General features: G+C 44.2%; 1 protein-coding gene across 1 annotated transcript in view; it reads left to right on the top strand.

The window, feature by feature from the left end:
- The first annotated feature begins 3,050 nt into the window (after positions 1–3,050).
- CFAP54 (cilia and flagella associated protein 54) overlaps positions 3,051–26,886 on the top strand; it is a 207,591-nt gene continuing 183,755 nt past the window's right edge. Inside the window, exons 1-8 of the mRNA XM_073327473.1 lie at positions 3,051–3,268; positions 11,986–12,091; positions 15,534–15,680; positions 17,340–17,511; positions 19,288–19,346; positions 22,432–22,575; positions 23,007–23,120; positions 23,219–23,320. Coding sequence (XP_073183574.1) covers positions 3,063–3,268; positions 11,986–12,091; positions 15,534–15,680; positions 17,340–17,511; positions 19,288–19,346; positions 22,432–22,575; positions 23,007–23,120; positions 23,219–23,320 — 1,050 coding nt within the window. The 5' untranslated portion in view covers positions 3,051–3,062. The remainder of the gene's footprint in view (positions 3,269–11,985; positions 12,092–15,533; positions 15,681–17,339; positions 17,512–19,287; positions 19,347–22,431; positions 22,576–23,006; positions 23,121–23,218; positions 23,321–26,886) is intronic.

The raw sequence follows: 26,886 nt of genomic DNA, 5'->3' as shown, positions 1-26,886 counted from the left end.
ACCAGTTCCCTGAGGGAGTCGAAGTCTGCCTTCCTGAAGTCCAGGGTCCGTATTCTGCTGCTTACCTTTCTTCCCTGTGTCAGGATCCTGAACTCGACAAACTCATGGTCACTGCCTCCCAGATTCCCATCCACTTTTGCTTCCCCTACTGATTCTTCCCGGTTTGTGAGCAGCAGGTCAAGAAAAGCTCTCCCCCTAGTTGGCTCCTTCAGCACTTGCACCAGGAAATTGTCCCCTACATTTTCCAAAAACTTCATCAATCCATGTCTTCTGGAATTGTGGTTAAAGCACGAAGGGACAGATGAATCTTTAACTTATTGGGCACGTAACTATCTTGCTACACCAGCTATAACAGTGCCATGTGAACACCTGTTCTCACTTTCAGGTGACACTTTAAACCAGTTTGTCTGAGCGATTGGCTGAACAAGAAGTAGGATTGCGTGGACTTATAGGCTTTAAAGTTTTACAATGTTTTGTTTTTGAGTGAAGATATGTAACAAAAAACCCTACATTTGTAAGTTGCAGTTCCATGATAAAGAGATTGCACTACAGTACTTGTATGAGGTGAATTGAAAAATAATTTTTAAAATCATTTTACAGTGGAAATATTTGTAATAAAAATAATATAAAGTAAGCATTGTACACTTTGATTCTGTGTTGTAATTGAAATCAATATATTTGAAAATGTAGAAAAACATAAAAAAAATTAATAAATTTCCATTGGTATTCTATTGTTTAACAGTTCGATTAAAACTGAGGTTAATCGTGATTAATTTTTTTAGTTATGATTAATTTTTTGTTAATTGTGTGAGTTAACTGCAATTAATTGACAGCCCTCTTTATACACACATAGAGAAAATACTGTCGATAAATAAAAAATGTTATCCTTCAACATCAAATGGTACGAAAAGATACAGAATTTATTATTTTTATTTGCACTGTGATCGTGCCTACATGCCCCAGCTCCATTGTGCTAGGCACCACACACACACACAAACAGAATGTTAATTTACCGTTATAAAAATATTATAAAAAAGGGCAGATAAAGCTCATACTGCTACAGATACAAACGATCAGAAAGAATGGTCCTGAAAATATATTAATCATACTGAGAAATCTATTATTAAAAATTATGAACTCACAAAATAAATGCTTGCAGATAAGGATGCTTAAACTTCTGTGCATGAAAAAGGCTCAGTAAAGCTACAAATATCTATGGGTCCCTAAAGCAGTTTCTATGCCTGCAGTATAAAATGATGCAAGGATTTCTAGTCCAACGTCCGGCTATTGCCCAAAACTATTTCCATCAGCTGCCGGAACAAACTTCCAATCTACAGATACCTTGACCTTGAAGTGAAGCATTCTGGCAAATGGGTGATAGAGTAATATTAATGAAAAATAAAAGATGTTGCCATTTTTTTCAAAATTCATAGTGTGAAACAATCAAAAATAGTCTGCACTAAATTCATGAAACTAAAAATATTCCAGGTCATGGGCAATTTATTTTAGTTTTTTCTTTCCCTGTGGCCAATGATTAACTCATGGAGTCTATTTTGACTCTGTCATTGTCCCAAACCAAATGCATAATAGAAGAAGTGTTATGATGAACATGCATTTGGATATGCAAAAGCTTTTTGTACAAACATACTGATGGTTCATGCAAAAAATTTCAAGAAGGACTACCTAGATTAAAAATATGATAGTTAATTATCTGAAACATTTGGAATCTACAGTAATGTGTAAGTAGATGAATAGAATTATTTTATAGTAACAAAATTGCACTGCCATTTTTGGTAGCTGAGAGAAGATTTTAAGAAAGGCTCCAGGACTAACTTATTTAAAGAAATATGCTATGTTTTCCTGGGCTGAAAATTTCTCTTTGAGTTCTTCATCAAATGAGGAAATTGCATGAATCCAACATTCATCATAACATTTTTCTGGTTGAGCAAAATATTTTGATCTAAACACTTATTCTGGGTTTGACTTTTTTATTTTATATAGTATTATAATAAAATGAAAAATTAAAAAAGGTTAGAAACTAAGTAATTTCAAAATGGAAACACTAACCTTTTTATTCCAAAAGTGTCAAAACAGGCCACTTTAATGTTATTGGAGCTTTTTTCGTGGTTCTCTTCCACAATGAAATTTTGGCAAAATTGATCTGATTTTGTTATGTGTTTAGATTTTTGACAGAATATGGTTCCCTCACAGTTTCTCTGACCAGCTCTGTGTATAAAGTGCCTTCACAGGGAGAAAATGCAGTGTACTGAAGACTTTAGTCTAAAGTAGCCTTTAATTTAATGGAGAAAGGCATAACCAGAACCAAGGGCTGGGAGTTAAAGCCCGGCAACTGCAAATTAGAAACTTGGCACAATAATCCTTGTGGAACAAACCACCAAGGGCAGTGATGGATTTGCCACCTCCAACTGTCTTCAGCTCCATGCTGGCAGCCTTGTAGAGGACCTGATGAACCAACCCCAGATGGCTAAGCTCAATGCAGGGCCGGCCATTGGCAGGGGTGCTGGAACAATTTGTACAAATACTGACAGTGGGGGTGCTAAGAGCCACTGAATCAAACTATAAACCAGGGGTTCTCAAACTGGGGGTCGGGACCCCTCAGGGGGTTGTGAGGTTATTACATGGAGGATCCTGAGCTGTCAGCCTCCACCCCAAGCCCCGCTTTTATAATGGTGTTAAAAATACAAAAAACCTGTTTTTTAATGGGGGGGGGGCGGTTGCACGCAGAGGCTTGCTATGTGGAAGAGGTCACCAGTACATAAGTGTGAGAACCACTTCTCTACACCCTGTCGATATTGGGAACCAGTTCAAGCCAGAGGGGGCTGCCGCAGCCCCAGCCCCTGTGGCCATTGGCCTAGCTCACACCGGCCGGTCTAGTCATCCCGCCTGGCCTTATACTCTCCCCGCCGGCCAGTGCCGGGTCTGTTCAAAGCCCGAGACGGAGCCAGGACGCGGGGCGCAAACACCAGCCAGGCCAGGAGCCTTCACACGCCGCCTCCGCCCGTTGCCACGCAACCGCCCCTGTATACAGGGCAGGCAGCGGGATGATGGCGGAGGCCGGGTCCCCCGCGCCGCCGCCTCCCTGCCACGGGACGCAGCCCCCGCCGGCTACTTTCTTCGGGGCGCTGGAGCCGGGGAACCCGGTGATCGACAGCTTCGAGTCCGAGCTGCGGGACTTCCTGGGCTTCATGCGCCGGCTGTGCAGCGCGGAGGCGGCCGAGCCGCGGAGGCAGGAGCTGCACAGACGCGGGTACAGGCAGAGCGCGGGCGGGGAGCGGGTCCGTAACGTGCTCCCGGAGGGCGCCGCCTGCTGCCAGGGTGCCAGGCCCGGTCACTGGCGGCACTGCCCGCGACACACCGCCCGGGACCCCGCCCCCCCCTCCACCCACACTCAACCCTACTCCCCCGCCCCGGGACCCCGCCCCCCCCTCGACCCTCACTCACCCCGACTCCCCCGCCCCGGGACCCCGCCCCCCCCTCGACCCTCACTCACCCCGACTCCCCCGCCCCGGGACCCCGCCCCCCCCTCCACCCACACTCAACCCTACTCCCCCGCCCCGGGACCCCGCCCCCCCCTCGGCCCTCACTCACCCCGACTCCCCCGCCCCGGGACCCCGCCCCCCCCCGACCCTCACTCACCCCGACTCCCCCGCCCCGGGACCCCGCCCCCCCCTCGACCCTCACTCACCCCGCCCCCCCCGCCCCGGGACCCCGCCCCCCCCTCGACCCTCACTCACCCCGCCCCCCCCGCCCCGGGACCCCGCCCCCCCCTCGACCCTCACTCACCCCGACCCCCCCGCCCCGGGACCCCGCCCCCCCCTCGGCCCTCACTCACCCCGACCGCCCCGCCCCGGGACCCCGCCCCCCCCTCGGCCCTCACTCACCCCGACCCCCCCGCCCCGGGACCCCGCCCCCCCCTCGGCCCTCACTCACCCCGACCCCCCCGCCCCGGGACCCCGCCCCCCCCTCGACCCTCACTCACCCCGACCCCCCCGCCCCGGGACCCCGCCCCCCCCTCGACCCTCACTCACCCCGACCCCCCCGCCCCGGGACCCCGCCCCCCCCTCGACCCTCACTCACCCCGACCCCCCCGCCCCGGGACCCCGCCCCCCCCTCGACCCTCACTCACCCCGACCCCCCCGCCCCGGGACCCCGCCCCCCCCTCGGCCCTCACTCACCCCGACCCCCCCGCCCCGGGACCCCGCCCCCCCCTCGGCCCTCACTCACCCCGACCCCCCCGCCCCGGGACCCCGCCCCCCCCTCGGCCCTCACTCACCCCGACCCCCCCGCCCCGGGACCCCGCCCCCCCCTCGGCCCTCACTCACCCCGACTCCCCCGCCCCGGGACCCCGCCCCCCCCTCGGCCCTCACTCACCCCGACTCCCCCGCCCCGGGACCCCGCCCCCCCCTCGGCCCTCACTCACCCCGACTCCCCCGCCCCGGGACCCCGCCCCCCCCTCGGCCCTCACTCACCCCGACTCCCCCGCCCCGGGACCCCGCCCCCCCCTCGGCCCTCACTCACCCCTACCCCCCCGCCCCGGGACCCCGCCCCCCCCTCGGCCCTCACTCACCCCTACCCCCCCGCCCCGGGACCCCGCCCCCCCCTCGGCCCTCACTCACCCCTACCCCCCCCGCCCCGGGACCCCGCCCCCCCCTCGGCCCTCACTCACCCCTACCCCCCCGCCCCGGGACCCCGCCCCCCCCTCGGCCCTCACTCACCCCTACCCCCCCGCCCCGGGACCCCGCCCCCCCCTCGGCCCTCACTCACCCCTACCCCCCCGCCCCGGGACCCCGCCCCCCCCTCGGCCCTCACTCAACCTTACCCCCCCGCCCCGGGACCCTGCACCCCCCTCGGCCCTCACTCAACCTTACCCCCCATCCCATGCCGGGACCCTGCCCCCCTCACCTCTTACCCAGACCCTACCCCCTTTGCCCCGCAACAGGACCCTGCACCCCCACCACCCGTCATCGGAACCCTATTCCCCCTGCAACGGGACCCTGCAGCCCCCACATCTCTCATCTGGACCCTATCCCCTTTGCTCTGGGACTCTGCACCCCCCCCCAACCGTCATCCAGACACGACACCCACCGCACTCCTGAACCCTACAGCACCCTCCCCAACCCTCATGCGGAGCCTACCTACCCCGCACTGGGACCCTGCAGTACCGCCCCCCTCCCCGCAACCCTCATGCGGATGCTACCTCCCCCCACACTGGGACCCTGTACCCCTCCAACCCTCATCCGGACCCTACCCCCCCCTGCACTGGGACCCTGCAGCACCCACCCCTAACCCTCATCTGGACCCTACCCACCCCACACTGGGACCCTACAGCCCCCCTGCACCGTAACCCTCATCTGAACCCTGCCTCCTTGCACCGTAACCCTTTGTCATCTGGACCCTGCCCCCCTGCACCTGGAATCTGCACCCCCTCATAATCCTCATCCAAACCCTCCCCCCCCCCGCCACTGGGGACCCTGCAACTCCCCGCCCCGTAACCCTCATCCAGACCCTGCTGCCCTCCAGCACTGTAGCCCTCATCCAGACCCTGCCCATCCACATCGAGACCCTGCATACACCCCGCACCATAACCCTCATCCAGACCCTGCTGCCCTCCAGCACTGTAGCCCTCATCCAGACCCTGCCCATCCACATCGAGACCCTGCATACACCCCGCACCATAACCCTCATCCAGACCCTGCCCCCCATACCAGGACCCTGCAGCCCCTTCCCCCCCCCCCCCGTACCATAACTCATCTGGACCCAGGCCCCCATCCCACCCCGGGGACCATGCAGCCATCTCCCCCTGGTTACTCTCATCCAGACCCTGCCCACCTTTTCCCGCTCCTGGGACCTGCAGCTTCCTGGGGACTCTGCAGCTTCCCCACTGTAACCTCCATTTGGACCCTGCTCTGGGGACTTTTTAGCTCCGCTTCTCCCAGAGACTCTGCAGCTTCCACTGCTCCAGTAACACCTAGGCTATCTGGACTCTGCCCCCCTACCCTGGGCACTCTGCAGCTCTCCCTCTGTAACCTCCATCCGGATCCTGCGCCCCCTGGGACCCTGCAGCTCCCCCATAGCCACCAGCTGGACCCTGCCCCCCACCCTGGGGACTTTGCAGCCCCCCTCCCATAACTCCCATACAGACCCTGCCCATCCTGTCTTGCCCCAGGGACCCCGCAGGCCCTCTGTAACCCCCATCAGGTCCCTGCTGTCTCTACCCCGTCCAGCCCCGGGGCCCCTGTAGCTCCCCCCAACAAGCCTCATCTGAACCCTGCTCCCCACTACTTCCCACAGCCCCATATCCTTACCTTGTGCCCCCCAACAGCCATCCAGCCCTTGCTCCCTCAACCTCCCCTGCAGATCCCTGCCTGGACCTTGCGCCCCCACTGCTACCTGAAGACCCCCATCCAGATGCTGGCACCTCTCCCTGCAGCCCCCATCCGGATCCTGCCGCCTCCCTGTGTAACCCCCATTTGGACTCTGTCCCCACCTCCCTCCACAACAGCTATCTGGACCCTGACGCCCTGCAATCTCTGTCTGGCTCCTGATCCCCCACATCTTTCTCCCCAAAAGTCCTCTTCCAACCACTGCTCCCCATCTCTCCCACTGCAATACTCCACCAGCCCCTTGCCTCTCTCCTGCAATCCCCTTGAATCTACTGTCCCTTCCTGCTGCCCCCTTCCCTGGCAGTCTCCCACAGCCACTGCCTCTTTCGGCTGGGTCCTCCTCTTTACCCTGTCAATCTAGTTACTGTCAGCCCCTGTAGGCTTTCTTATCTGCTCTTTGTAGCTCTCATCCATCATGCCCCTCACCTTCTAGTCTTCCTGTCCCCCAACCATCTGCTCAAATTTTCTCCTCACCTCCAACTTGACACCCTCCCTGCCACTGTGCTGGATTCCCACCTAGTGTCACATGCATTTTACAGTGTTCCAAACCCCAGGTGTTTAAAAACAAAAAATGAAATTTGCTTAAAAATTGAGATTAAAAAAAATATTACATGTTGGGCTCTTATTTGCCGTCTGTTTTTTTAGCTGTCAGGGTTTATGTTTTTCAGCTTTTCTTGCACAATCATGAAGTCTAGAAACTTTTATGTTGAGTCTCATGTAGTCTTATGACTTCAGATGACTGGGGAGGGGGTTAAGAAAAACACTAGATATATATCATATAGCTATGCATATGTTCATATGTACTTGTGCACCTTTATATGTGTATGCATGTGTGGGTACACATAAGTGTATGGATGCACACTCTAAATTTTTATAATTTAATATAAAATAATATAAATAATAATATAATGCACTATGTATGCAGCAGCCAGGAAAATATCCAATTCATACAGTGTGCGTTTGTGGATGTCTGTCTCTTTATAAGTGCTTATAATATATATTTGCATGGTGACCATCACTATAATATCTAGGCTCTATGATATACACTTACTTTTTCCTTCAAGGGAAACAGCTGGTTCTGAAAAATACCGCCTGAGCAGAGTTCTTACTTCTAATTCTCAGCACCCTAGTACGGGGCAGGTGGAACTTCCCAAGCTGTCAGCATTTTTCATCCCTCTGAACAGTGATGGGGGGTGGTTGTGTCATGAACCAACTTCCTATCACCCAACTCTAACTCTTGGAACTTTTCAGTTAACTGAAGCAACAATGCTCCCCAGAGCAGCTGAACCTTTCCATCTGGCACTCTGACTTTGCAACCCAGCAGTGATCATCTCTGGGTGTCGTGTTCTGCTGTAGACCTTCCCAATTTCTAATCAGCTAAGGTTCTTTTTTTTTGTTTTTGTTTTTTGTTTTTAATTGATACATTTGTTTTTCCATAATTCTTTCATTCAGGATGACGGTTAGGCCCAGGCGTACCATCAGGGTGCACCAGTTTCCAGGGAGTTGGGGATGTTCAAGTATATGACCAAGCTTTTATTTCGGCTTCTAGGTGCTTTGGCACCTTCACTTGGTGTTTCAGACTTTTTCCCTTGCGGATTTAATAGATTCCAAGACCAGAAGGGACTATTGTAATCATCTAGTCTGACCTCCTGTAGCAGGCCCCAGAACTTCCCCAAAATAATTCCTAGAGTGTATCTTTTAGAAATACATCCGATCTTGATTTCAGAATTGTTGGTGATGAATCCACCATGACCCTTAGGAAATTGTTCTAATGGTGAATTACTCTCACAGTTAAAATATTGCACCTTATTTCCAGTCTGACTTTGTTCAGCTTCGATTTCCAGCCATTGAATCATGTTATACCTTTGGTGTCTCTGTTTGTAGAGCTTCATCATCTTTCACTTTGGTACTTTTGTAAGCCTTCATTTGTTGCCTCAGAGATTCATTCTTTCGTTCCTTTGGCTGTTCTTTATTCTTTTTTAAAATGTCAGTCTCCACCTAGACTCCTCAGAGGAAGGAAGACCACTCAGCAACTTCAAACATTGTGCCGTAGAAAAATGTGTGTAATAATGAACATTTATTATATCCTTTGATTGGGAGTTGGGTGTACTGAATCTGATCTGTCTGCAAATGTCATCCCAAGTGCTCAGTGATGTGGGGAATGCATCAAAGGCATTCTTGAGGCACCCTCCTGCAAAACCAGGAAGTCCAGCACTTCAGAATCCTTTAAAGGAGAAATCCTTGAAGTGAAAACCTAAATCAGCTCTATTTGCTAAGAACTGGGATTCTGCAGGTGCTGCCTATATCAGCACAGACTCAGCTCACTTCAAGGCCCAGCAGGGCAGTTTCACATCCCAATTATTCTGCACTGTCCGCCTTGAAGCTAGGAACTGATGCCCTCTTAGTCTTTATCCTTGAAGTAAGTAGTACCGAGCAGTTCATCTGACATTTATCATCTCCAAGTAAGAAATGTCAGCAAAAAATGTAGGGAGAGAGAGCTCTCACTTCCAAAACTCCAGCATCCTAATGCCACGGCAAACCTCCTGCTCCAGGCAGCATTGCATGAAAACTTTCAGCATCCTCCCTTCAAATTCAGTATAGGGAGATGGAGGTAGGAATTCTGAGTGGCAATGTGTATTCAGGTACCTCTCCAGATCACAGATATTCATCTCTGAGGTTGCTTAGAAAGCTGCTGTATTGCTTCCCTCTTGCCTTGCTCGTATCAGGCGTTGTTGGAACTCTCGACACAGTTGGACCATTTTTTGTGTTTGAAACACCAGCCCTGGCGAAGGTACTCCTGGTTTCTCTTGTAGTGAGGATCTCAAAATGGCCAGCGTCAATGCCTCCTAAGGCATTTGTATATACTCGAGAATCCATTATCATTTTGTCAGACCAGGTACTTGTGAGGGTGTAGATTATGTTCAGAGTGACAGGAAAATACAGTGGGGAGATTTATATACACAGAGAACATGAAACAATGGGTGTTACCATACACACTGTAATGAGAGTGATCAGGTAAGGTGATGTCTGTCTGCATCTGTACGAGTTTTTTCATTAAGTTGATAGATTTCCACTCCATATGGCTAAATTCAGTGCCTTGCATAATGACAGGTTTCAGAGTAGCAGCCATGTTAGTCTGTATCCGCAAAAAGAAAAGGAGGACTTGTGGCACATTAGAGACTAACAAATTTATTTACAGCTCACTTCATTGGATGCATTCAGTGGAAAATACAGTGGGGAGATTTATATACAGAGAACATGAAACAGTGGGTGTTACCATACACGAATGCATCCGATGAAGTGAGCTGTAGCTCACAAAAGCTTATGCTCAAATAAATTTGTTAGTCTCTAAGGTGCCACAAGTCCTCCTTTTCTTTTTGCGGGTACAGACTAATACGGCTGCTACTCTGAAAAGAGTGACAATAGTTACTATTTGAATTTAGAGGGACATGAATACTCTTCTAATACCAAATATATTTACACGCAGAAGAGAAGTAAACTTCTCCATTACAAGTGCCAGGAAGTTTGAAAACTAGTGTATAAAGTTGTGGACTTGGTTTTGCATTAGTGCAGGAAGCCTTTGCATCTAACAGTTAAGTACTGAAACCTTAGAACTGTTATATTACAAACTTCTGAGCTCTAATGTGGGGTCCAATAGAAGGCTGAGGACCTACATTACACCAAGGTCACCCTTTTCCCCTTGGAATTTGAAGGTGATTTATACCTTTCTTCTTTGACATTTGTATTTTTGTATCTGAACAAACTATTTATTTTTCATGTGATTGGCCAATTTCTGTTTTGAGGAGCATTCATTTCCTGCTAAAATCAGGAACTGACTGGAAAGTTACAAAAAGGTGGCTTTATGGGTCCCAATGTCATTTGACCAATAGAGGAGGTGGCTTGAACTGCAACCCACTCCTGCGGCCCTTGTAAGGTCCTTGGAGCTTGGAGACTTCCATTTGTCTCATATTAGAGAGCACAAGACCCAGGAGTAAGAATCCTGTGAAAAGGATGTCTTCAAATTTTAGCTTCTCTGTCTCCTCTCTTCTTCCTTATTTATAAGTTGTTACTTATGAGTATCTCTGTTATGATTGTTGAGACTGATCTGCAGGTGATTTGTTAGGGGATTACCTGCAAAAACAGATGTTTGGCATTGTGAAGATTCGTAATTTAATTCTTTAATGGAGTGCTCCTCTGAAAACCCCTGTCCTTCTTACTATGAACCTGGTTTCCAACCAGCTATCATGTCCCCTTTTGAATGTGGCTTTCTCAATTAAGTACAAAGAGAATGTTGTTTCAGACCACCTGTCATATCCATTTAGAGTTTTAAAGACAAGGACCCCATTATTCAAATTACAGCCAGTATAGGAGTCAGAGTGGTGGCACGACGCCGGTGCACTCTACTTAGCAGGCAGGCTGCCCTTGAGGATCAATTACAGTTTACTGGAGACCTGTTGGATTAATCAGAGATGGAGTTTGTTACACTAAATCATCCTTGGTGATAGCACTATAGATAATTGTGGTCTGGTCTGTGATTGAAACATAAGAGAGTAATAACCTGGCCCAGCAGAAGGTGACATTTTTGGCCACTGATGATATCTGATATTGCCTGAGGTATGTCTACACAGCAATTAAACACCCGCGGCTGGCCCATGTCAGCTGACTCGGGCTCGTGGGACTCAGGCTATGGGGCTGTTTAACTGCAGTGTAAATATTCAGGCTCGGGCTCCTGAATGTCTGCACCACAGTTAAACAGCCTGCAGCCTGAGTTCCACAAGCCCGAATCAGCTGACGTGGGCCAGCTGTGGGTCTTTAACTGCAGTGTAGACATACCCTTAGAATACTTTTTTAGTTAGTTTTTCATTTGCTTTTTCTCTTCCACCCCCAGCACATATGTCCTTATCTATTCCAACTATTGTAATTTTCTTGTACATTTCATGCTAGATCAATCTCATACCAGAGACTGTCTAGTTAGTTCTCTTCTTATTCCTGTGATACATGCCATAGTATGAAAAATATCGGTTTTTATTTCAGGATCCACTAATTACTTAGTTTATGGCTGCCTGACATGCTTTATTACTTTTGACATTTTTCTTTTCTGTCCTTTTCATTCATTTGTTCTAATCTAATGATTTTTCCACATTGTAATCCATTGAGTTTATTTAAAATACCAAATAGTTTTTTAAGACTGAACATCTCTAAACATACAGTGATTTTCAACATTTTTCATACTAGCTGGGAAAGTGGGACACATTATACACCTCTTATGACCCTGTTGGAATACTTCAAAGGATTCATATGTTAGAACATTTCGATAAGTACTTCTATAGGAGGTAATTCATCCTAAAGTAAATCCATTGTGATAAAAGCGTGAAACTTGATGGTTGACTTGTTTGCTCAAATCAATGTTAATAATCACTTGGTTTTTAAATTCATAGTGTTCATATTGTTTCAGGTGCATTTGGAAGAAAGAGCTCTTTAATGGATAACATAACTGGAGGTTTTATTATTCATTTACTTGATGTAGCAGGTCTGTTGCCAGCTTTTAATGTGTAACTTTTGTCTCCTGCTGTTTGTTTAGAGCAAACACTTTGTTTAATATTTGGATCAAGTATAAGCCTCGACTGCCAGATTGGTATTACAATGAAAAACTTCTGAAAGTTGGTGACCTCCTTATTCAGATCAAAGTAAGTCATATTAAATAGAAAAGATTCTACTCCCAAGTCTTTTTGTGATTCATTGTGTGTTTCTATGTTGGGGTTTCGTTTAATTATACTTTACTGGAAGCTGTTTTGAATGTGAGATAAATTAATAAAAATAACTCTAATTGCAGTTGGTGTATTGTGGCCATAGCTTATTACACTGAGCATAATTGTTTCAATGTTGCATTTTGCTCCCCCATCTGTTTCTTGTGTCCACCTGTTGTCTGTCGTCTTATGTTTAAGACTAAAAACTCTTTGAGGCAGGGCCCATCTTTTCATTATGTGTGTATAATGCTAGCACGGTGGGGCTGCAGTCTCTGATTGGGGCCTCTAGGCACTCTTGCAATAAAATACAAAATATTTAATAATAGTAAAAAGAATGGACCTGTGTTGATGAGTACATGTCTTTTGTTGCCTGCTGAACGGGACCTCAAACCTTATCACATGGATGTCCTTAAGAGGAGGCCCTGCCAACCCGGTTTATTGCCTGGGATTTTGAGGGTTTATTCCCAGCCAATATTCAGAGACAGTTCAAGAATGTACTACTTATTCCTGGGGGAATTCTGCGCCACTGCTTGCATGCATAATTAATGTACCACGCATAATCTTTTTCCAGAGAAAATAACTTCTACCAGAAAGTTGCTGCAATTCCACCTTTTGCCCGCCAGGGGCCGCTGTGGCACTAAAACAGAGCAGCTGCTCCCGGGTGGGTAGTAGGCCCAGTTGCCAATAGGGAAGGGAAGAGATTGCCTGTCTGGCAGTGCTGTGCCTGTGGGGCCAAGTCAGTAAACAGGGGATATGGGGGGGACAGACAGCGTGGGGCTGGGGAGGTGTCAGAGACTGGGGTTCCTAAGGGCTATTGGGGAAGGACAGACTGGGACAAAGGCTGAATGGGAGTGGAGGTGCTGGGCCAAATGGGGACAGGGGGAGGGGGTGTAGGGTCATATAGGGGAAGGGGGTGGCCGAGTGGGGGCATAGAAACACATGGGCACAAGCGCAGGGCCAGCTCTAGGTTTTTTGCCACCCCAAGCAAAAAATTTGCTGGTGCCTAGAGCTGGTCCTGCACAAGCAGGAGGGATGCAGGGACACATGGGGATGGGGATAGGGGACTGGCAGAGGGGTATAGGGACATCCAGGGACAGGGAGGGGATGCAGAGACACATGGAGGGTGGCTGTGGGGTGGAGGGACACATGGGGATGGAGGAGCAGGTGCAGGGACACATGGAGTGACAGGGACACATGGAGTCAGGGGCAGATGTGCCTGACTGAATGGGAGAGGCTAGGGATCAGCCAGGGTCTGCATAGGGGAGGCTCCCTAACCCCCTCCCCCCCAAAAAAATCTGTTCCATATTTCTTCCACCCACACCTAACAACCCCCCAGGTTCACTCCCAGACTCCTTTCCTCTCCCTCATCTCTTCCATTACCCCAGACTCCCCCAAGCTTTTGCACTGCTTCTGATGGGGGCGGGAAATATGGTTCTGTATTGTAGTTTAAATGAATTACTCAAAGTTCTGTATTTATATGCCTAGTAAGGAATCTATTTGACAAAAAACATTTCCTGAATCTTTTTCATTATCTGTATTGTTACAGACATAGAATCATAGAATATCAGGGTTGGAAGGGACCCCAGAAGGTCATCTAGTCCAACCCCCTGCTCAAAGCAGGACCAATTCCCAGTTAAATCATCCCAGCCAGGGCTTTGTCAAGCCTGACCTTAAAAACCTCTAAGGAAGGAGATTCTACCACCTCCCTAGGTAACGCATTCCAGTGTTTCACCACCCTCTTAGTGAAAAAGTTTTTCCTAATATCCAACCTAAACCTCCCCCACTGCAACTTGAGACCATTACTCCTCGTTCTGTCATCTGCTACCATTGAGAACAGTCTAGAGCCATCCTCTTTGGAACCCCCTTTCAGGTAGTTGAAAGCAGCTATCAAATCCCCCCTCATTCTTCTCTTCTGCAGGCTAAACAATCCCAGCTCCCTCAGCCTCTCCTCATAACTCATGTGTTCCTACTTGCTGACAGGTATTTTAAAATAGATTTCCAAAATAATTGATACCAGTGTGATTATATTGTGTTATTTTGAGAAATAATATATGCAGAATTTTAAAATATTGTGTGTAGAATTTTTAATTTTTTGATGCAGATTTCCCCCAGGAGTAAGGCTGGAAGGTAATTAATTGCAACTGAACTTATTTAGGACTAGAGGGTTTCACACTTCCTAGGCCGAGCTTCTTGCACATACCTGGTCTCGTTGCATCCCTCCAGTACCTTCCACAAGCTCCCTGCATGCCATCCCCTCTATTTCAGGGACTCCTTGCAACTTTCCCGATCTCCCCCTGACAGAGGTTATGTGTATTCCCTATTCCTCACTCCTCCCATACCGGGGTCCCCCATTCCAGCAGCTCTGTGTGCACCCGTCTTTTCACATCCTCCACATGCCTTCCATTATTCTCTTATTCCCATGGAAAGGGCTCAGTGTGTCCCCCATTCTGCCCTTCTTCCCATGGCAGGGGCTATGTGTGCCTCATGCGAGATTCCCCCAGTGTCTCCTGGGCAGTGGGGCTCAGACGTTGGCTCCAGGTCCTAGCAAGTCTAAGCCAGCCCTGTCGACGCAATTAAAACAGGGTCCCAACCCACTGTTTGAGAACCTCTGCAATAGGTGGCAGTTCAACCTCTGAGTCAGTATGGAACCACTGTCCCAGCATAGTCTTAGAAGGGATCTTTGTACTACCGAAGGGCTGTCTTATGGATGAGACATAAAGCCTGAGTTCCTGCCTGCTTGTAGTTATTAAAGATCCCATGGCATTTTTCACAAGAGTAGGATTATGAAATGAGGTGTATTGGACAGTTAAGGTATCTAAATTCCTTCTGCAGTTTCAATGGAATCAATTAGTTTTCATCACTTCTTGTTCTACAGCAGTGTGTGGGTTTGGTGTGAACTCTGAAACGGTTTGCTCTTTTTGCTCAAGATGTGGGCACTGCAGTGGGGGATGAAATAACAATCCTTGTGTATAGTTTATAAAGCTTTTTGTTCTGAAGTGCTTTTCTCAGTAATAGCATTATGATTACCCCTCTCAAGCTGTAGGACATTCAGCCCATGACTTTGTTGTGTTGTCGTGAGAACATAATATTTTAAATCCACTGTCAGGTATTTGTCATGTTTCTGAATAAAAAAACCTCCTGACTCATCTTTGATTACTCCAAAGATTCTAATGCTTTCAGTGGGTGACTTTATCATTATAAACTACATTACAAAATGTTTTCCTGACTTCTCAGCATAGTCCTGGATGAGTCTACTTCACCTCCAGTTATTGTTCTACATTGCCATTTGTTAAACGAGTGTAAAAAAGTATAATACACATTTTATAATTGCATAGAAAAATAAAATGCAAAATCTATGAATAACATATTCTTCACATTCCAGGAATATAAGATGGCACTTTTACAGTGCTATGGACGGTATCTTCAGCAGTTCAGTTCTATAAACCTTGATGAGGTAATAGCAGACATGAATCAGTTTAAGTCCATGTTTTTTCCAAATGGCTTTGGTGATAAAAGTGCTGCACTTACGGTAGGTATAAACAAGAAAGAGTTTTAACAAAAATATTAATGTTTTCAAAATAAGAGGCCATTATTAAGCTTCAATAAATGTATATCAGACTGTTGCACTAATGAGAGGTAGATTTACTACCTGGAGCTCTTTAATTGTTCACATATCCAGAATAGGAAATGACACACATGCCTACAGAGCTCCTTGCCACAAGATGTCTTTGAGGTTAAAAAAGGATTAACAATTATCTGAATGCTGAGAATATCCAGGATTATAAAATTAATGATTTAAAAAAAGTTTTGGAAGGGATATAACCCCTCATGTTTCAAGGCATAATCCAACCTCTAACTAATTGGGGGTAGGTAGACAATTTTCCTGTGGGCAGGTTATTCCATGACCAGGGTTTCTCCTCCAAAACAGCTGATCTAAACTACTGTCAAAGACAGGATATGGACCAAAGTTGATGACTGGTCACTGATTGAATGTGGCAATTTTTGTGTTCCTTCATGATATGAAAACAAGGCAGTCAACACAATTAGAAGTTTGTATTGTAATTTGTGCAGGATTCCTGTGTAAAAATACTATACATAAACTGCTTGATGACAAAGCAGCATCACACTACTATCAATATATTCTTTTCCAGGAATTAAATGAAATAGACTGATAAATAGATATATATGGTCATTTGTTTCATCTGTAAATGATGAAAATTTGTAGGAAAGCCAAATGACCTCAGGGAGGATGTAAACATCCCTTTGTGTTATCGCTTCAAGAGACCAAGGGTTTGTGATAGGTCCTTTGGTATGAGAAAGGCAGGGCAAGGTGAGAGGGAGGCATCACAAAAATAATGCATTCTGTCCCAGCAGTGCTCTGTTGAATCTCTGCTGCACCAGACACTGATGTGGGTATTTGGATTTCTCCCTGAGCTAGGATAAGCCGTGAGTTTTTTGCCTGCACTTGTGATGACCAGGAACAGCTGACCTTAGTTAGGAGTAGAGCCTTAAAAAGGGCCTTAGATTTTTTTTTCTGGGAAGAAACGGAATGAGGTGACTTGCTTAGAATCCAGGACAAGGTGCTCTGGAAATATGAGAGCTATTGTTTGTTTTGGTATTTAAAAACTGTTCAGCGTCAAGAAGGGAATGTGGTCAGAGATTTCATTAATCTGTTTTATTTTGCTTTTACAAGATAATTTTTAAAATAAATCTAAAGTTCCAGAAATGGTTTCCTTTAGTTAACTTGCGACATGTGTTAAGTTTCTGTCCATCTTCATGGACCTTGGAAATGCCACGGGACCTAATTTCAAAATGGAAGGTGCATAAATTAGAAAGCTTAGTCCATATAATATTGATATATATGGAGAGTTAGACCTTAGGCACTGATCTACTTTTGTCCTGAGTCCCAGTCCAGTGCCTTATTTATCCTTCCTTCCTACCCCTCTGTCATGCAGGAGACTAGTGCATTAAACTTATTCTCTGCATGTGGATCTAATGGAAGCACAGCTTAATAACACCTTCTCTGTTCTCTAATTCACTATGCCTGTAACTGTCATGGTATAACTCTGCTATATGCTTTACTTTCTCATGTTTAGTATTTTGTTGTGCTTTGCTAATGTGAAAACTGATAAATATAAATATTTTAAAAGAAAGTTTCTTATTTTACTTCTGTTCCCATACACTTTAGTTCCATGCTTTACAAGGAAGGAATATTTGCATTTACCAGATGGTATGCAGCCGTGATAGAAATCTCCAGAATCAAGAGTCTCTGCAGATGTGTTTCAATATCTTGTCCTTTTTACGACTCATTATGCAGGTGACTCTACCTCAGGAGCATTTATGTTGGCTTATCTATAATGGTACGTTACACATTTCATTTATATTTTTCTATCGAAGTATGCCTTGGGAAGGAAGTTTCATACTTGTTCAGTAATGACAACAAAAAGACTGCGAGTGAAAATCTAGTTCCCTTTTAATAAGTATTTTTTTCAACAATTAAATAATGATATTTTGAAATTCACAATGACTTTCATTTTTCATTTTTCTCTATGGTATTACATTTTTGTGTTGGACATCTGTAAAAGAAATAACTTATTCATAGACCACAGTTGAGCAGTGTTTTGAGTGTACTAATGTAATTAATTCTGACAGATCATAATGAAAGCATTTTTTAAATTAAATGCTGAGACATGAGCAAACTGGAGAATTTTTTTAGCTATAAAATGTACTTACAAATAGGGATTTTTTTGTACAAAGAGGATTACATTTCTGAAGTGTAGGACATAACTTATGTGACTGTTTGAAACGTAAAAAGTTTGCTTTTTTTAATAATATTCTCCAGCATTGGATTTAATGATAAAAATTCCTTTAAAAATGGAAATCATTTTAGATTAAGAATTTGATTCCATCTGTATCTGATTAATATTATCCACCATGTAAGTGTGTTGTTCATACTTGGCTTAATTTAGATCAGATAAACAGACTTGGGTATATAAAAAGAGACGTATCAAGAGTTCTTAAAAGGTCATTCTGTTTTTTTCTTCCACCCGAAATAATGGATTATTATTTGATGCTAAATTGTAATATAAAATTGCATATGAGAGAAAAGGTGCTTTTGAATTGGCGGTGAAGAAGTGCTGGTATCTTCTTTCCTGTTTAGAGCTGTAATGGGGCTAGAGATTCTAACCACACTTATCTGCTGGGACCACTCTTGGTCCCACCTCTCCCTTTCAGCTGTCCCTTGACTGCCAAAGAAACCCAATAAAATAATTAAATTAAAATCTACTAAAAATCCCATTCTGGGATCCCATTACCAGTTCTCTGGACCAGATTCCTGTCTTGAGCATGGTTTTGACCAGCATTAGCTCCTTTCAGCTGGCTGAAATGAGGTTAGGGTAGGGGCTGAACTTTGGCATTTCTCCTCCCAGGATTCTGCTCCTTCTTATGGGAAGAACATCTTTCTGTAGCTCCCTCAGCAACAGCAGGTTTGTGGCTCACTACACATCCAAGGCATATACCAATACCCTATTAATGGATGCTGTGTGGTGGCTTGTTGATGAAATGCCCTTCTAGTTGTGTTGATTGGCGTTTGGCTGCCTCTTTGCACTATAGATGTCCTTTCCTACACAGAATATACACCCTGGAGTGTTTTATTGCTTGTCTAGCTTTTTGTGTATGCAGAACTTTGTTACACATGTTACACTTCCACAGTGGGATTTTCAAAAGTACCTTAGTGACTGAAGATCACAAGTTCCACGAATTTTCTCATGAAAATTCTACCCCCAATAGTCACATCCCTTGATTTGACCTGTGATATTAAATATTTCTAGTGGACATTTAAGACTTCAGTAATATTTTAATTTTTATGAGGCTGTTTTTCTACTTATTTTACAGTGGACATGAATATTATACAATAATTTGAATGGCTTCAACTTCTCTAATTTAAAAATAATTATGTAAAATTTTTTATTTTTAAAACTATATTTTCAGTTGTTTTTCATCTTGAAATAAGAGACTTATTAACAATCCAAATACTAACAACAAAATTTCAGTTAACTAGCATAATAGAGTTGAAGTAGAAATGTTGGACTCATATCCATTTTTGTATAGATTTTAATTTATTTTTATTCTTCTAGGTACAATTTATATATACACCATATGCAGACATTTGATGAGCAAAGGTCAGTCTGCTAAGGTATGGCAAGATAAACTGGAAGGTTTTTTATATTTAGTATTTCTAGTATATTGTACAGCTATTAAGAATACTTTTAGTTTTAGAGCAAACAGAATTTTACTGAAAAGAAGGAAATGCTTTTTTATTTTGTCCACATTGGGTAAATCTTATCTGACCGACTCCACTCTTCCTGGCACTAGTAACGCTGACCATCCTGGACAGTGGGGTGAAAGAGTTTGGTATCCAGAGATTCTCATTAGAAGGGCAGGAGAACATGAATCCCCCAAGCCTTCATGGACCTCTGTGGCATTCAACTGTGAGCATATATCCCCACCATACCAGGCTGCTGGTCTGTGGGATTAGTCAAGCCCCTGTGGAATGTTGGAGTAAGAGTCATCCAAGCCCCTTGAAGTTGTATTTAGTTCATTTTTAATTTAATAAACTATTTATTTCAAAAGTGAAGCAGACTTTAACTGCACAACATTTTAATGATTTATCACCCCAATCTTTGGCTCCTAATATCTCGACACAAGGTAGTGATTCCAAAGTAGTCAATTATCAAAAAAGGGTGGTACAAGATTCTTAAACTGGTTTTGTGAGGAAGGCAGAGGGTTGAGCTTAGGGTTCTCAAGTCCTTAATTAGATATCCCTGATGGAGCCTCATTCCCACTGGATGTTTTGGGCCAGATCTTCAACTGGTATAGATCATTGTTGCTCAATTGAAGTCAGTTACATTGATTTACACCAGCTGAGAATGTGGCCTTTTGACTTAATTTTGACAAAAAATCTTCTTAAAATATCCATCATATAATACTGCTTACTTGTAAATTTGAATAAAACAGAATGCTTTAGACAGATGTTGTATCCATATGTGACAGATACTACACTGTAACTCTGTCATCACTATAAATGCTTAACTAAAGCAAATAGTAACAATGACTCTTAATGGCAAGCTGTTGTTAACTAAGGTTAGGATAATTTATTATACGTAGTTATAGTTTCACTATTTAAAATAGGATATAAATCAGCAAGCTGAGCCATATTGGGCTGTTTGTTTACATGAATGGAATTATCCTTTTGCTGTTTTTTGTTAGAGCTGTAGTGACACCCTGTGGCTGGGTGTTTTTTAACCGTGAACGTTTCTTTCATATGACAGGTTTCAGAGTGGTAGCTGTCTTAGTCTGTATCAGCAAAAACAACACGAAGTCCTTGTGGCACCTTAGAGACTAACACATTTATTTGGGCATAAGCTTTCGTGTGCTAAAAGCTACTTCATCAGATGCATGGAATGGAACATACAGTAGGGAGGTATAAATACCCCACAGCATATGAAAAAATAGGAGTTGCCTTACCAAGTGGAGTGTGGGGGTCAGTGCTAACGAGCCAATTCAATTAAAGTGGAATGGGCTATTCTCAACAGTTGACAAGAAGGGGTGGAAATCACTTTTGCAGTGCTAATGAGGCCAGTGTAAACAAGGTGGCCCATTGCAAACAATTGACAAGAAGGTATGAGTATCAGCAGGGGGAAATTAGTTTTTGTAGTGACCCATCCACTCCCAGTCTTTATTCAGGCCCAATTTGATTGTGTCCAGTTTGCAAATTAATTCCAGTTCTGCAGTTTCTCATTGGAGTCTGTTTTTGAAGTTTTTTTGTGGAAGAATTGTCACTTTTAAGTCTGTTATTGAGTGTCCTGGGAGATTGAAGTGTTCTCCTACTGGTTTTTGAATGTAATAATTCCTGATGTCAGATTTGTATCCATTTATTCTTTTGCGTAGAGACTGTCCGGTTTGGCCAGTGTACATGGCAGAGGGGCATTGCTGGCACAAGTGATATATTTGTTAGTCTCTAAGGTGCCACAAGGATGCCTCGTTGTTCTTTCATATGAGTGTCTCAGTTGGTATGCCCTGGACTTTATTTTTTTACTTATCTAGATTTGAATTGGATTTCAATTTTCCCCCCACCTGGAGTAAGCAGACACTGGACAATCCTGGATCCAATATTTTTTGTTGTTGACATATGGTTATTTCAGTCTTTCATAAAGAGCAAGTGTATCCCTCTCAGTGACTGGAGAGTTTCAAAGGAAATCTTCCATTTGAACATCTTAGCATTGAAACTGGAAGTGACTTTGTATCTTTATTCTGTATGCCAGTGTAGCTCATATTATACGTGTAATGTGCTTCATGATTTCTGGAGGAAATACTGTCAGCAACATTCAGGACATATATTTTCTGTTCAGTAATTTACAGAAGGCCTGAGTTTGTAAACTGACTGCATTTGGAAACGAGGGTGCTCATCATCTCTTAGAGCATCAGGCCCAAAGATAGTAAGAGAGGAAAATGCTGTTCAGTAGGATGAAGTGTTGCGATTCTGTAGAAATCAAGCTAGACCTGGCTTTTAGTAGGGCTAATTATATCAAAAGGTCTTTGCTGTGAAGAGTAGGTTTAGAGAAGGGGATGAATTTCCCCAAACTGAAGGTCTGAACCTCTTGTACCCACTGAAGACAGTGAGAATAGAGTGTGCTCAGCGCCTCATAAGAAGTGCTCAGTGCTTTGCGGTCATAAGAAGTGCTCAATGCTTTGCGGAATAAAAGCCTGAAGAGCTTGATCTTGCATTTTTCAAGTGAGTAGGAGTTTTGCAATTGACTTGAATGAGAGCAGGATCAAGCCCTAAATGAGGAAACAGTTCTGTAGTGAACTGGGATTGTTTTGATATCTCAGACCATAAAATGTCAGGTGAAGATGAAGAGAGACAAGGTGGGTGATGTAATATCTTTTATTGGATTAACTTCTGTTGATGAAAGAGACTACATAGAGTTCTTCAGGTCTAGAGATGAAAATGAACACAGTTCTAGGTGGAAAAATTCATAAATGACTGAAAGTAAAATGAATGAAATATTAACTCTCTTTCTGTGATTTCGTGTTCTAATTTGCTCCGTTATTTAAGACCATGTTTTTATGTGCATCTTTGAGCAATAAGAAATGCATGTCAATGCTTAATACTTTTCTCAGCCCTTCTATAAAACACAACTGTTTCAAGTTTATACTGTTAATACATTTTGAGCAGTTTTTTATAGTGTTTTGTTTATAATTGTTTTTTCCCATCACAGGTGCTGGAATACCTATTGTGGGCCAGCATATGTATGGAATCATCAGTCCCACTTTTAGCTGTACACTATTTGACATGGAGAACTACCCTTTACACTGCAGTTTGTTATTGCTATTATGACTGCCAAGCCAGCATCCATGGAGAGGTATTTGTAACAATAAATGGCAAACTGCATATTTATTTAAATATTAAATTTTATTATGATATTTGCCTTTTATCTGCATTCAGAAATGTAGTTAGGCTACTACAATATGTTTTGCTGTATAAATTGAACTAATCAATTCAAATTAAAGCACAGTAGTACATTTTAATATGTACATAAACATTCTAAGTGTTCAGGGCTTGACTGTGGCCAGCCCCTCAGCAGTTGCACTAAAGGAGAGAGAGTAAGGAGTTTCTCTCTCCCTGCATCTGTTGTACAGGAGCTGGCTATTATTTCAGTCTTTATTGTTCTCTGAACACAAGGATGAGGAGGTGGTGTGGCTATTATACTCTCCCTCTCATAGCAAGCAGAGCACAGAACTATAATATCAAGATAGGTAAAACAACTCTTTATCCAATTTTTGTGCTATATAGGTATTCGCTCGTCGTGGTCTGAGTAAAATTGATGAACTAAAGCAGTTGGAAAGCATGAGTTCTTCACCACAAAATTCAGAAACAAAAAAAGTTTTTAGAGAGGCCACTATAAAGGTATAAACATGTCACAATTCATAAAAATTATAGTACATACAGCTGAACAAGTGGAATACATAATACAGTTTTTACTCACATGCTTCTCTTTGAGTCAGATGGCAGTAATGGTTTTCAAGAGAGCAGTATATGAATCCAGAAGAAAGCCCAAAGGATTTTTTCGACCAAAATTAAGGGTTAATCTAAAGGAAGCACAAAATGTAAGTTTAGAATTTTGTGTAAATCTTTTTTTCTTTTTGATCTATTTATTACTTATTTTTAGTAATGATATGACATAGCTTTGCCTAACACACATCTTTTGTGGGCATACAGCATTATCTGCAAACAGAATGATTTGTTTTCCCTTTCCAGCCTTATAAATAACATATTAACTTTACCATTAAGACTCAGAACCAACTTAAGGGAGTAATAATTATAATAGGCAATATGGTTATATTGGATCATTCAGGGTTTGTTTTCTTTAGTGGCTGTGTGAGTTATTTGTGTAGGATAAATATTCTTGGCTGTACACTACAAAATAGCCACAACTCTACGGTATTTAAAGATAATATAATTTTTAAAAATATTGTTCAAATTCATCCATGGTGTATGGCCCCTTGAATTTTCCTTACTGTGTTTAACTACATTAAAGATTCGGGGCCAGCTTCAACAAATCTTCAGTGGATTTTTGTGTCGCAGTACTCCTCTCAAACCTTGAAAGATATGTTTTTCAGAGATTCGTCACTCCCCCTTAGGATTCTGTGACCTTTATAAATGAGTACAAAGTATGAAATAGCCTTTGATGAAAATCATTATTTTCCCCAACTCACATTCTATTGCCAACAATCTTAGTTGCCACAGCCAAGTGTTCCATTGGGAGATGCCTTGTAAATTAGTATAGAGAAACACGTTCTTTCATAATATTAAATATTTTTGCATACTTACTTTCTTTGGACAACTTCCAGACCTACTTTATTAGCTTTAATAGCCGCATTTATTCTTATACTATTATGTGTATTTATAATGGTTCCCCCCATATACCTCAGAGAGTATCACTCTTCCTTCTGAGTCAGGTTTAAAGTCATTGGGTTCAAGACCTTTCCTAGAGACAAGATTCATACATTCATAGATTCTGAGGCCAGAAGGGATCCTGTGATCATCAAGTCTGACCCCCTCCATAACACAGGTTATAGAACTTCTACTAACGCTGGTGCAGGGAGGTGTGATTTACAGTTCCCAGAGCCAGAGAAGCCCTTTACACTCCAGGGGTGATTCACCCCAAGAAAGGCAGATGGTAATTCTGCTTTTTCCCTTGTGGTTTCATCTGGAGTTGGGGCAACTTTAATTTTTGCTAGGGCTACATAGCCACTCTGCCAAATGGGAAACACTCCAGGAGGCTCAAACCAGCACACTTTCCAGCTACTCTCTCTTGCTGCTCAGTGCTTTCCACTTATTGGGCTGCATTGGCACTACACAGCCCTCATCCAGGTAGGAAGAAGGTTGCAGTCACTTTGCATCATTGCAGCCTCCACTGCTGGAAGGCTTTATGCTGTGGACCCGCATCAGAGTTTTTGGTGCTGTAAACCTGTGGTTAATTTGGTCCTATGGTTTCCATTCTTACTCATTGCAAATATAGCAGTACCAAGAGGCATAGGTAAGTGCTACACTACCATCCTCTGGGTGAGATGCGAGACAAAAGGTCTTTTCTGTCTCGGTTGAGAGGCCATCAAGGCAGAAGTTAGATGTCTCCTTGCATAACTCCCATTTCTGTCTCATCATTTATTCTGTCAATTGCAAATATACAGAGCTGTGTGAATTGTTGGTGAGCTTTATTTACATGCACAATCATTATCTAACTTATTTATTCATAAAGTGCCTTTGGGCTAGCCTGAGAATGAAAGCACTATATTTGATAAACCCCAGTCATATTCAAAATCAGAAGAGTATAATTTTTGCTGGAAAATAATATGCTATTAAATATTAGTATCATTTGTATATACTATGTTATTGTTTCTTTACTAATAGAAAAAAGTCTGAGTATTGGGAAAAACAGATATATAAATAAGTTCCATCAGAAATAACATTATGAATTCATGGGATTTCTCAGCTGATATTGTTTATAGTTAAGGCAACGATTATGTCACAGAGGTCAAAGGAAGTCATGGATTGCGTGACTTCCTTTGACCTCTGTGACATTTTCTGCCTGGGGCTGGAGCTCCCAGCCCCCACTCTGGTGAGGGGAGCCTGCAGCTGCCCAGCCCAGTGGAGTGGCGGGGGGACCCCCACAGCTTCCCAGCTGTGGCAGGCAGCGGGGAACCCCAGAAGCTGCCCAGCTGTGGCAGGTGGGGGGACCTCCCCACAGCTGCCCAGCTGTAGTGGGTGGCATGGGACATCCTCCCCGCGCAGCTGTCCAGACATGGTGGGAGGCAGGGGTCTTCCCGAAGCTGCCCAGCCGCGGCAGGCGGCGGGAGGACCCTGCAGCTATCCAGCCACAGTGATGGCCCCCCATAGCTCCCATCCATCTTGTGGGGAAGGAGACCCCGCAGGAGTCATCCCCTGTGAGTAGGGGGACCCCAGAGCTCCCACTCCCCACAGCAGTGGGGGACCCGGGAGCCCCAGCAAGAGTGGGTGCTGAACCCACTTCCCCATTTTGTCAGGGATATTTTTAGTGAAAGTCAGAGACAGGTCACGGGCTTCCATGAATTTTATTGCCAGTGACCTTTCCATGACTTTTTTTCTAAAAGTATCTGTGACAAAAACTTAGCCTTACTGTAGTTAATAGTAAAGCTATAACATCATCATCCTGACACATTTCAGATGTGACCTGATTGCTCTGATCAAACTTTAAGTGATCTGTATGATACATTGGTATAAAAGAGTACCAAAGGGTTCAATATCAGGTCATATGTGATTTCAGTCATGTATACTTTCATATTAAATTGCTGAGTATATAGCACATTCCAGTTGATCCAAACCTCACTTATCTGAAACCTCAGGAGGGTGTGGTTTGCATATGTAAAGACTACCAGATTTCTCAAGGATTTGGCTCAGTAAAACTTAGCTGTTTTTGGGTGATGTCCTTCAGCAGGACTTGGGGAAGCAGGTGTACAATTCTAGTGGGGGTGTTGCTTCTGCAGGCTTTGAAGTCTGTGGTCAGGGTCAGGAGATAATTCAGTTTACAATGTAATTCCTAAAGATTTCACATAACTCTGTATCAGTTTCGGACTTTACTTAATGCCTGGTTTTAAAAGTGACTGATCGTTAGGAATCAATTTCTTAATAATTCTTTTAAAATGTGACGTTTTTGTCCACTACTTGCCATGCCTGTTTTCTTGGCCTTAGCAAACAGAAGTATTGAATTTTCATGTTGTTTGTTTTTACATGCTTTTATAGTTTGATTATTTGTTCAGGGTTGTGAACATTAAATGCGATACCATTTTCAGAAATATTTCTGCACATTTTGTAGATTTACTAATGTTCAAATAAATGGAGAAAAATCTATAGGACTATATTTGCCTGCATTGGTTCACTTTTAAAGCAATTTTTTTGACATTTTAATATTATAAAACATGTGTAGTCCAGTACTCATAGTATGATAAGAAGACAGAGAGCTTGTCTGTATGAACACTTCACTCATGGCAAACCGGGGCATAAATCTACCCTGCATTAGTGTGCCGTGCACTCTGTTAGTATGGACCCTACTGCCATGAACTAAAAGTTTTCTAGTGCCCTTTGATTTATCCAGCTTTGAAACAGCCATAGATCAAAATGCACTAGGGAACTGTTA

This window comes from Lepidochelys kempii, chromosome 1, assembly GCF_965140285.1.
Source record: "Lepidochelys kempii isolate rLepKem1 chromosome 1, rLepKem1.hap1, whole genome shotgun sequence".
NCBI lineage: Eukaryota > Metazoa > Chordata > Testudines > Cheloniidae > Lepidochelys > Lepidochelys kempii.
The sequence above is the reverse complement of the archived record's forward strand: the minus strand, read 5'-3'. Positions and strand labels throughout refer to the sequence as shown.